Genomic DNA, 11,965 nt, shown 5'->3' with positions numbered 1-11,965 from the left:
CGGAGCTACGTACCTGCTTAGGAGGGAGGCTGCAGCACTCCACATCGATCTGCTGGGCTACCACATCTTCTTCCCTGTGGGGAGGGAGGGATTTAACTGGTATTTACACACCTATATCTAGAACCGTGAGCCTAAAACCACTGCCCGACTATTGCCTAAGACGTGGGCACCGAAAGTGTCTGAATGTTCCCTAAAGATCGGGCTCTGCGTTTGCCTGCTTCTCGGCTCACTGAGCACCCTGTTGTGCCCGGTTGGGATGGGGGCTCGGCACCTCCCTGCCACTGCCCCTGCCCAGGTCTGGTCTAGTCCTGCTGCCGTCAGAGCCCAGAGGATCGTTTATGCACCTTGCACGGGGCAATCACGAGCCGTGAAGCCAGCGATGGGGCCACGTGGTTTCCTCCCACGTGAGCATCATGCGTCAGGGACCGGCTCGGTCAGCCTCAGGTTCCTCCCTGTTCCGTAGAGACATGGTTTAGTGGTGGGTTTGGCAGTGTTTGGTTAATGGTTGGACTCAATGACCTTAAAGGTCCCTTCCAACCTAAATGATTCTATGATTCCTCCCCTCGCTTCTCCTGACTGGCCAGTAGCCAGCCAGGGAGACCTGGGGTGCCAGGCTGAGCAGAGGTAAGGAAGGTCAACACTCGTCTCTCCTGAAGTCGAAGGGGTCTGTCATACAAGAGCCAAAAGATTAATTACTCAATTAAACTTCGTTGTATGTCTGGTTCACTGCATGGAAAAGAAGCCTGTACTTTTAACGAGTATTCAGACAAGCGTAACGAGAGGTGGTGGAAGGAAACTGAAAAGTGGGAGGATGGAGGAGATGCACCAGAAAACATCCCTCAGCAGAAGGCGCTTTCACAGGGGAGATGCTGGGAATCCCCTGCCCCAGGTAAAAGCCGATGAAGGCAAACACTAGCAAAATAATTTTTTGCTGACAGGTCATGGTCTGGGCGATCAAGAGTTTGCTTTACGCATCTCACCCTGTGATTTATTTAAGCGGACGTTGTCTGTGTAAAAGCTCTCTCATAGAAGCTGTTAATTTAATCCTCCTGTGATGAGTTCAGCGCTCGGTGCCAGGTGTGCCGGGGCCATAGTCCATCCCCGATGGCGTGACCACGGGCACTCACACTCAGACCTCCACCACCCAACGAGCCAGGAACAGCCGCTGCCAAACATTGCCTCAACTTGACCATACAAATGACCAACAAAGCACTGAAAAACGTGGGTTGTTTTTTTTTCCCCTTGTTACAGCAAAAATTACGTACCGTGTAAAACTGCAGTTAAGCTTTATTAAGTGGTTTGTTCTGATACAGTTCATAGCCTTTGAGAGCTCCCCCCCTAAATACGTTTTGGCCAAGGGCTAAAGGGCATGCAGGGCCTGATTGTTCGAAGATGTTTGTCTGGGATGCAGGAGGGAAAGCAGTGGCTCTCTCCAGAATATCTCATTGTGCATCCCACTAATTTAAATGCAAATCAGGTAATAATACACTTCTTAATATCCCACTTCATCTGAAAGTCCCATTTTCACATCTGCATAATGCATGTCCTAAAACTGAACTCAAAGAGCACCTGATTAAAAGCTGAAGGGCTGGGTTTTTTTAATACTGTTCTCCATAAAATAGATACAATCACATATTCTCACCACTTTGAGACTTTTTTCTCTATATTGAAACAGCTTATTTTAACTGTTTCATAAATGCATTGCAACCCTACTGAATGACAAGAAGCTCCTCCATACTTTTAATAGGGTATTAGAAAAACAACTCAGATGATTAAAACTCAGCTTTCTAAATGTTGGATAAACCCCGGCCCGCACAACTTTGCACAGGTCTGTTAGCAGCGCAAAGTTTCTCTGTTGAGCTCTGGCGCCGCTTTTTTGGGTGGATTCCAGCAAGGGAGGGAAGTGAGCTCGGCAGCTCCGCTCCTCTGCCTTTCCTCTGCCCCTGAGCCCCAGGTGGGGTGGGCAACGTGGCCATGGGCCAGGAGGGTAGAGCCAAGGCGCTTCTTCCTCTCAGCGTGCCTAGAAAAATATACAAAGCTCTCCTGGAGACCTTAGCCTCGGGTTACATCCCAGCTCACATCCTCAGCTTTCCCAGCCACCCCTGGGATACGACCAGTTATCTCTTTCTGTAGCCCTGTGCCAGATCTTAAGGTGGTGGCCGAGCCTTTCTCATCTTTTTACCCCTTATAAGTTAAAGACCAGACTTTTTTTTTTTCCTTTCCTAATACTCAAGCTGCAGGATATCATGAGACTCCACAAAAATCCCAGTATTTACGCATGTTTTAGTCTTCAGTGCTCCAGAAGGTGGCAGAAACTGGACACCTCACTTAGACGTTGCCTGAAGACTCAGAAACCAGAGGGTAAAGACGTGCGTATATACTGGCCTTATTTTGATCTCATGCTTTCAAGCAGAGCTGGCTGATGATTTCTGGAGAAAGTTACCACCCATGTGTGGAATAATTACTAAATTGGCCAAGAATACAAAGATACAGCATTGTTCACACATTAAGGAAAGTCATAAAATCAAGAGGCTTCTGAGGTAGAATACAGCCACAGCTGGCACACGAAGAATGCCACATCTGTGATTCCCTGTACAAGGTTGTTTGCGAAACTACACGAGGGATGGAACGGAACACACTTGTTCCGTGGCCTTCCCTTGTGACGAATAGCAGATATGGGGACGAGATGGTACTATGGAACTGATAAGCGGCCTACACGCTACCCGAGCCAACATTTCGTCAAATGTTGATGAAATGCTGTCCTTTGTGCGAACTTTGCTCACCACAATGTACCAAAACACACCTCCATCCCGGAGGCTATCCGCCCCCGAGGTGAGAACACTCCTCCTTGAATACATTAATCATAATAAAAGTACGTATGACTAAAGTCATTCAAACTCCACTTTGAAGATAAAAAAATAATATAAAAATAGCCCAAGAGAGAGGGGATGTCAGGGAAGACACCATCACGAAGAATTCCACCGCTGATTTCCGAGATCAGTCGACGGGCTGAGCCTTTCTCCCCCCCATAGGGACGCCTTTGGGTAAGACTTCGATTACACCGAGTGCTTTCTCGGGGACTTAGAAATTTCTCTAGAGAATCTCTACCCTACATTTATAGCCAGGCTGTATCGTTTATAATTTTGTCGCGCGTTTGTATACTTAGCAATATCTTTATTTGCACGTGCTTTGCAGGCAGTGTATTTATCACCGGCAATCCTAAAGAAGCTGTATATCTGTTGTTTAAATAAACTGCACTGTTTCAGTAGCTGGTCGTTTCGCTTTCTCACTGAACGCAACCAAAACTACAGAGAGGCCGTGCTAGTTCAGGAGCATGACTAGACTGAAGGTGCAGTCCACTATTAGTGTATCCAAATCGTAGTAGTTTGATACATATTAAACACGATTGGACTGATAGTGCTGAATTGGGCATCACTCAGAATTTAAACCTAGCCACACCTGGCCTCCCACCTCAGTGAGGAGTGTTAGAACGCAAGGGGGTTTATCTTCTGCCAAAACCACTTGGCCCCGTTTCACGCAACACCATGTAAACAAAGAATCAGTTAGACCTACTTTTCTCCCATAAAAATATTTCTGTATTTGAACTGAAGGGCTAATTTAGCTTAATTAGAACAGCTTTAGTTCGATCCTTTAAATGACTAACCTATGACTTACGATAATTATATCTTTTTATCAGCAAACAATTCTATTTCTTAAAACAATTCTGTTTCTTAATGTAAACGTCACATCCCTTCCACGCTGATAGCAGGCTCTTTTAGCAGCTGCGGATGTTGAGCACTGCTCACTTCATTAACTTCAGGATTGGTCTGTGTGACACTTTTCAGCCCTGACACATCATTGCATTTACCTTGCTGATGGAAACCATACCCATCTGTGAAACTCAACACTGGCGACATTGTAATTGAACAAAACCCAAATAAATTTCAACACTTCCCATTTAATTAACCTCGTTTGCCCATTTTCATGTGTAAAACATGAGCTCTAGCTCTGATCAATTTCTTCTCACCTGTGTCAGGTGTTCACGTTACTGATATGTGAAAGGGTGCTCTAAGATGCCATAGAAGAGGAGGGAAAGGAAAGGAAACCAGAACAATTTCTAATTTCCCTGCAGTGCCTTAGATTTAACTCAGAGCTGATTGGGCTGCATGCTTGGAGTTGCCAACTAGCTCCAGAGCTGTGGGTCGTGGAGCCCTCCTAGCACTTAAGGAAGTAGTTTTGGGGTTTTTCCCTCCAAACACAAATAACTGCTTGTCACACACAACAGACTGAGAAAGCGCAGAATATGGAGAAAAGGCCCATGGAACTAGGCACGGGCGAAGGGTGTCAGTGAGACAAGTTACCTGCTGGAGGTGAGCAGACAGAGCTTCTGGGGGTGGTGACGCTTATTCAGGTCTTGGTTCTGGCCAAGCAATGTCAGTGATGTGCTCTGGTGTTACCAGGTGGAGTAACTTTTGGAATAGCCTGAAATTTCAGGGGCACCTCGGCTTGTGGCTCTGCCTGCACAGTGTGGTACCTACCCCAGCTGGTGTTAACCAGGATTTCTGTCTGCGGGCTCAGCAGATACCAAGACCCAAATGGAGCAAAAGTCCAAACTAATTTTCCACCTGTAGGCAGTCTGATTTGACCTTAGGACACACCGAATGATGCAATCAAAGACCAGGAAACCCATTCGCAAAGAGGTAATGCATGGGAAGGAACAGAGGTAGGAACTGTAGATGTACTTAGAGGCTGGATCTTTGGGTAATACTCCAAAGTATTACCCAAATAATAAGACGTCAGAAGACAAGGAGCACACAGGCTGTAGTGTTTGGTCATTTAGCTTTCAAAATACTTTATAATCTCCTGCCCCACCCCTATCTTCTCTTGTCACAAGACAACACAGGTGGGAACTGACAATGGTGAAATGAACAACCTCACAATACTTGCCGGCCAGGTCCATCAAGTGATGGGTAGATCCTCTCTGACAGTGGTGACAGACTATTGGAAAGCACACAAAAGAGTCAGAGCAAAGACTGGGATTCATGAGGAACAGTTCTTAAAAAAGCTCATTTCTTCACCCGGATGTTCAGGACAGCGGAGACACAGCATTTCAGAAGACCACGGATTTGAAAACTGGCTTTCTTGAAAACATAGCAACTCATTTCCCAGGGATGCCACACGTGCGTTGAACTCCAGCTGAAGTCACAGGAAAGGCTGATGCCCAGGTGGGGCATCCAGCTCATCATGAGCTCAAACACTTCCCATGACACTTGTAAGAGGCCCGTGGAAGCCCATCGTGAATACCTAATGTCAGGAGGCAGACGCAGTGAAATGTAAGTCAGATGACCTATAGCTTGGACCAGGACAGGAATGAATTTAAAGCCATATGGTCATTTCACTTAGTTCACTGATCTATAATTAGAAATAAGCTACTATTTTACTTTTACTATTCCTTAAACAGTCTGTCTCAGGAAAAGCTTTCAACAGTTTCTCCTGTGACGTTATTCTCTTTAGAGGCCAAGAAAAGGTTAAATTCTTTTAAGAAATAGTTTCTTACAAAATCCAGGAATAGATGCAATCTACATTAGTAATTTCAATACTCGTAACAGAACAAAATGAAAACTCAGGGATAAACTGCTGTAAATTTCTGAGCAGATGAAATGCAAATCCCCGTTTTTGCTCAGGTCAACCATCGTTTTTATATCTGAGTGCTCTAATCTGTATCTGACATCGGTTCAAAATACTTCATGTTAGCTTTAAAAAAGTAATGTTAACCCACAAAGTGAATAAAGACGATGCAATACATTCCCTTAATTTTCTGATGTGGTTTTGTAACTCTGTGAGCCACCTGATGCACAGACCATTTGTCCCATCTCATGGGATAAATACATACTATATCAGGGTCCCTTTTCCCTCTGCTCTGGGCTGCATCATAATGATCACGTCAGTTTGCTGTCACTTTGCCTTTTTTTTTTTTTGCTTGGAACCAGGATAATGGTATTAATGCTAAGGATAAGGTTACAACAGATGAGAAGTCATGCTGCTATGCTGACAGTAGTGTAGGTTTTACTCACAAATTCGTGGTGCTTAATGTTTTGAGCAGGAGGTAAAAGCAAGCAGTGGCACAGATCAGACACCCGTATTGGGTCCAAAGTGCCAAAGTTTTCCACTTGGAAGAATAATAGTTGGAGCTGGGGTAACCCAGGTAGGCATCAGAGCAGAATTACAGAGCAATATTTACCTGAACTGCCCAGGAGTCTCTAAAATACTGCTATAACATGGTGTGTGTTTAATGCTTGGTGTAAGCGTGCATCAGTTTTAAATGTTCTCCCAAAACTCCTGTCCTCCCTTTCAGGCTGAGTGTCCCAGCCGGCATCAGCGGGGCCCTTGAGCTGAAAAGCCACCAGCCGAGAAGAGCGGGGAGGGCAGCTGGAAGGTATTTGCCGCTGGAGCCTGGGCACGTCCTCTCTCGGGCCGTGATGAGCTGCCTGGCGGGTGCCCGAGAGCCTCCTCCTTGCTCTCACAAACACTCGGCACAAAGTTAATGGAGGCTGCAGCCATCTGGCTATGGGGGCTGAGGGCGGCTGGAATCCACCTGTTTGTTATGGCTTGGCTGTTGCTGAGTTCTCGGGTTTGGGCAAGGAAGATAAGTAGGTCTGTGATAGTGGTTTTGTCCAAAAAATGCCAGAGCCTCACAATATTGGGTGTCCTTTATCCGAGTTTTTTTGCAAATCCAAATAAGAGAATCATTCCGAAAAAGAAATCAGCAAGGAATTGAAAAAGATACCTGATGTGAATATATAATTAAAATGCTAATTGACCCGTCGGGGGGGGGAAGCGAATTGCTGTTTGAAATAATAAATAAGCAGTGCCAGGGGTGCAAAAGTTGAAAAGAGCTCTCTGAAATGACGGGCTGAACAGGAGCCGCAGAGGAATGCATTTAACCTTGTTTTCTGCTGCCCGTCCTCACTTGGGTACTAATGAAGCACTAAACTTACGAGCACTGTCACTTCCCACCCTACTTTATTCGCGGCATCTTGTTCTTGTGCCCGTTTCTCAACAAAAAAGCTTTCCTTTTTCCTTTTTTCCTTTTTCTCAACAAAAAAGGAAGACAAATATGGGTATGAGTGTGAACATCTGAACCAAGGTGCTTTGTACCCTGGAAAGCGGCAATGAGGAACCCGAGCCCCACAAAGCCGGTGAGCCCTTTGGCCCCCGACTCTGCCCATAATTCATTTGTACAAAGTTTCTTTGTGCTGAGGATTGGCGGCAGAAAACGTAAATTCTAAAGGCTAGTGGAAACCTGTGAAATGCCAGATGTTAAAGCCCAAAACTTTTATTAACTTTTATGTAACATTATGATGCTAGGTAAGGAAATGATTTTAAACATTATTTCTGTACTAACAAAACCCATAGTGCAGAGCCGCACTAGGAAAAGGTGGTTTTGCTAACTTGGCTTCTTTTTTTCCTTTTCCCTGAGAATTGCCAGCGCTGGCACTGGTTACCTGCCTGACCCGGGCACGGCCTTCAGCGATGCTGGGCTTTTGCAATCCGACTTGAGCAGGCACCTGGAAACGATGATCAGGTTTGCAATTTCTTCTAAAATTACACATAAATGACAACTCTCCCCATCTAAGAGTATCCCACCCAACAAGAAAAGGGGATTGTGACTAAAACTGCTAAAAAATGAAAGAATTTTGGACTGGTTTCTGTTCTCAGGAGGGTTCAGCTTAGGGGATGAAGGAAGGAGGAAGACGCCAGCCCGGCGGGGACGAAAGTGGGCCATGCCCAGGCACCGCCACCTCAGTAGTTTTCCAGCACCCTTTACAAAACCCAGTTCAGTGGTTTTTTTTCTCTGTCTGTGATGGTGGAACAGGTTTTCTTGTGGTTTTGATTTTTAAAAAAAACACCAAAACTTATAAACAAAGACCGTGTGATGAAGCAGAAATCTCCACCCGGGCACACCCTCTCACTGGGGATGGTAAATAAGTGGCTTTTCTGTGTGTATTTTCAGCTCTCATTCCTCACGTTCAAACTCCACCCATTGTACCAATCACCCCCAAAAGCATCAGCAGGTCTCCTGGCACACGTATAAAACCAGGACAGGTCAGGACCCCCCTCACACAGTGTGCTCTACGTCGCCCGGCGCTTAGTTTCATTGCAGGAGAGGAGTGTTAACAGGTGTCAGAAGCCACGATGTCAGCTAAAAACTTCCAGGGACTGAAGGAACAGGCTGAAGGTGCAGCAAAAGATGCTGGTAAGAAAGATTAAATATTGTTGTATAGTTGTGGGGGGCTTAGCTGCTGCTTTTGCTTACAGAAACCACAACCTGAAGTTAAGCTACTAGCTCCATCAGTGCTAGCAGGACATAGCTTCTCCTTTTCTTTCAATTCCTGTTTTAGCTGTCACCTGGAGAAGGCCCCAGGCTGGCCATGGCTCTTGGCTCAGCACAAGCAACCACCTCCACCCACCCACAGCTCCCTCAGCGGCTCCTGGGCATCATCCAACCCTTATCGCTCCCCAAACTTAGTGTTTTTAGAGCACTGAAGCCTATCTTGGTAGAAATAACCCTGTGTATCTAGCATTTACGTTGCTCAGGGCAGTCCTTTCACATCCTCTGCGGAAGTTTTTAAACTGCTCTCCTTTTAAGAAGTTGGAGTTAACCTTTGATAAGCGTTTGCTACTTGGCCTGACTACCAGTGTCTTCTGGTAATAGCTATATTGATTGCAACGGACTGTTTGTAATAAGTAGTACAAGTTTTATTCTTGTTGTTGTATTCTTCTCCAGCAGTGATCACCAGACTTTGCAGGGTTTAAAAAAAATAATCTGTGCACGCATTTCCGTCATAGCTGTGCCCATGTTGTAGGGCCAAGTTCTGCATTATTATTAGTGCTCTGCGTTGGTAACCAGCTTTTCAATGCAAAATATAACAGCTTTTTCTTTAAATTTCAGTATGTGAATAGCTTATGCTAGCATTTTATAGCATATTCCTTATAGTGTTTGCGTGCAGCTCATTCCTAGCAGGGTATAATTTGTACCAGTCCTGGATTCTGATCCTGCAAACACTTGTATGTTGTATGGCTGAAATACGTGAGTAACCTCACCGACTTCTTTGGAGTTGCAGTAAGTTTCCACACGCCTGGGATCAAATGCAAAGTAGAGCCAGAAACATGACAGAACACCTTTCTGAAAAACAAAATAGTCCTTGCTACATCCTGAATGTATTCATGCCATTGAGGGGCCACTTCTTCTCCTAGCAAAAGCAATAGGATGGCTATCGCTCTTTCATAAACCATCAGACATCTTACAATTACATGGCACCTCACTTTTTTAATGCTATATAGTCTGGAGTTGATCTGTTATGTTTCTAGCTTCTGCTCCTCTTCTTACTCTAGTTATATCTTATTTGCAAATTCTCCCTTCTCCTATCCTGCTCCGTTTAATGTGTTTGCTTCCGTTTTGGAAAAGGCATTACTCCCAGGCAGCCCGCAAAGAAAATGCGTGCTAAATGGCCAAGCTTCTCCAAGTAGAATACGCTAGAAAAATCAATAAAAGCAAGTGTAGTGTAAAATAAGCAACTTGCAGCTAAATGTCATCATTCCAACTCGCTGCTAATCTTTGCTTCTTTATCTCCTCCTTATTTTATCTTCTTATCTGTCATCGATTCGCTCAGCTGACCGTAGGGACTAGGTGAACGCTAATCGCACAGCAAACTCCTCCGACAACACACGTGGTCCCCAGGGTGCTCAGGGTGACACACAGAGCTCCGTACCAGCCTTATCTCTTGCCAGGGGCATAACCTTCTGCAGACATGCAGAAAACCCGATTAACACAGGGAATTCCTATAAGCATCAGTGTGAACAGCTGGAAATGAATTTTTTTTTTTTTTTTTTTTGTCCTTAATTACAGCAAACACGTTGGGACAGGCTACTCAGGATGCAGTCAACCAAATTACAGATGCAAGCCAGAAAGGTAGGAGCGATGAGGTGCAAATCAAGAAGCGATGGGGCAGCTCAACACAAGCCAGCTGTGCACATTCCCCCTCTGTCCCGTGGGCCTTCTCAGCCTGAAAGTTCTTGATTTCAGTGACAAATTTTTGGCCTTTCACAAATCTCGTGGGAAAATATTTTAGGATCTGTTGCTTAGTAGCTCCCTACGCTTACTGGCAGGTGAACCATGGCAGGTGACACCCCCCTAGCCACCCAGTCTCGTGCACAGCATCCAGATTTCGGCTTCCTTTATAGAAAACTTGCGGAAACAGCACAGAAAAAACTTTGCTCTTCTTTCTTGAGGATTGAGCAATCCTGCGATGCCTCTTGCTTCCCCAGCCTGGAGATCAGGGGTCCATCCAGGTCCAGCCCCTCCACCAGCCCTCAGCACCTGCTGAGGCAGCAACTGGGGTCCAACATTAGCGGTCCCGCAGCTGGAAATGTGCCATCAGGAAAGTGATGAGAAGGAAGGGCTTGGGCACTCGTTGACGTTAGACTGAGGAGGCAGCAAAATTGCCAAAATATAGCCAAGATCCCAGAGAAAAGAGAGAAGCTGTGCCCCGTCTGTGAGGGTGTCCTCTCTCCTGGTGAGACCCTGCTGGCGTTTCCCATCCCGGCTGATGTCGGGTCCCACACAGGAGTGAGCCTGCGCCCACGGCCCACAGCTGAGCACAGCTCTCACCGGCGGTGCCTCAAATACTGACGAGAAGGAAATGGAGGGAAAAGCATCCTTCGCCTTCCCCAGCACTTCATACAATTTGTCTTTCCCAAACACCCCAGTGTTCACAGTACTTCTTACCCCAAAGATCCCTCCTCCATCAGCCAGGCCGCACGTACACCAAGATCGATCTATTCCAGCTTTGTCCCATCGTTCATCTCATGCTGCTCCAGCTCAGAACCCGAAACTTCTGAGTGACCACTCCAATTTAGCAACGCCTTACAGCCCATCCTAAATACATCCTGACAAACCCAACTACAACTGGATGTGGAGAACCTTTCTTTTTTAAAGATATATCCCTATATTTTTATAGTTATTTTCACACCTCCCCCTTCCATCGTAAACATTAAACCATGTGGCATTTTTCCAGCTTTTTGCTTATCTTTTTCCCTCTCTTGCAGCTATTGACAAGGCTTCCAAGACGGCACAAGATGGGGTAGAAAAAGCAACCGGACAAGCTGCAGAAGCATTGTCTGGCCTTGGGAAAAAATGCGGGTTTAAGAAATGATGCTAATTTAAGTAAACAGTATTGCATATAAAAAAATTCTCTCTTTGGTCTGCGATTCCCTACTGCTTTGTGTGGAAAAAAAAAAAAAAAAAAAAAAAAAGCTGTTTAAGATCTGGATCATTTCTCTGTCTCCAGATACAAAATTTTAAGGCAGAAGACACTCCCTGCCCCTCCTTCGTATAGGAAAAATACATCTTTTAGCACATCTTGTAACATCTGTTCACAATCTCCAACACGGTTCACAAGGCTTCAGCAATGCTATTGCCCTGCTCTTACAACAGCGCTATGATTATTGCCACATTCGCTGAGTGTATTTCCAAAACCAGTGAAAACATTCATGCTCCAGGACACCAGAACACTTGTGTGATGAAACCGAGTTTTCTTCCAGTAATCTAAAGCTAAGCTGGGCTTGTATTTCATGTCAGCTCTTTGTTTGTTCCCATTTGCTGTATTTTCAGGTTAAGATAAATAAAATGCATTGTAAGATTTCCACCACCCAGAGGTGCATCACCTTTTTATGTACTCTTGTTATTTAATTGGGCTTTCAGTGAAGGATTGCACGATGTCTTGCAAATCTCTCTTCCTTTCTGATTCAAAGCCCAGTGAGGTCGGTGACCATCCTGTCAGGAAGGTGAGTACTGAATCGGTTGGCAGGTTGGCAGACAGACATATGGAAACCAACAGCCCCGCACCGCAGAGGAGCCCCGTGGTCTCTGCAAGACATCCATCCCCTTGTCCTTTCCCTCCTG

At 45.5% G+C, this 11,965-nt stretch overlaps 1 protein-coding gene across 1 annotated transcript; it reads left to right on the top strand.

The window, feature by feature from the left end:
• Positions 1 to 8,196: 8,196 nt before the first annotated feature.
• ADIRF (adipogenesis regulatory factor) lies at positions 8,197 to 11,216 on the top strand. The gene is made up of 3 exons (XM_063337392.1): positions 8,197 to 8,257; positions 9,911 to 9,973; positions 11,110 to 11,216. The coding sequence occupies exons 1-3, from the start codon at positions 8,197 to 8,199 to the stop codon at positions 11,214 to 11,216; spliced, it is 231 nt and encodes a 76-aa protein (XP_063193462.1).
• The last annotated feature ends 749 nt before the right edge of the window (positions 11,217 to 11,965 follow it).

This window comes from Chroicocephalus ridibundus, chromosome 6 (genome assembly GCF_963924245.1).
Source record: "Chroicocephalus ridibundus chromosome 6, bChrRid1.1, whole genome shotgun sequence".
Classification (NCBI taxonomy): Eukaryota; Metazoa; Chordata; class Aves; order Charadriiformes; family Laridae; genus Chroicocephalus; species Chroicocephalus ridibundus.
Note: the sequence above shows the minus strand (reverse complement) of the source record. Positions and strands in the feature narration are given on the sequence as shown.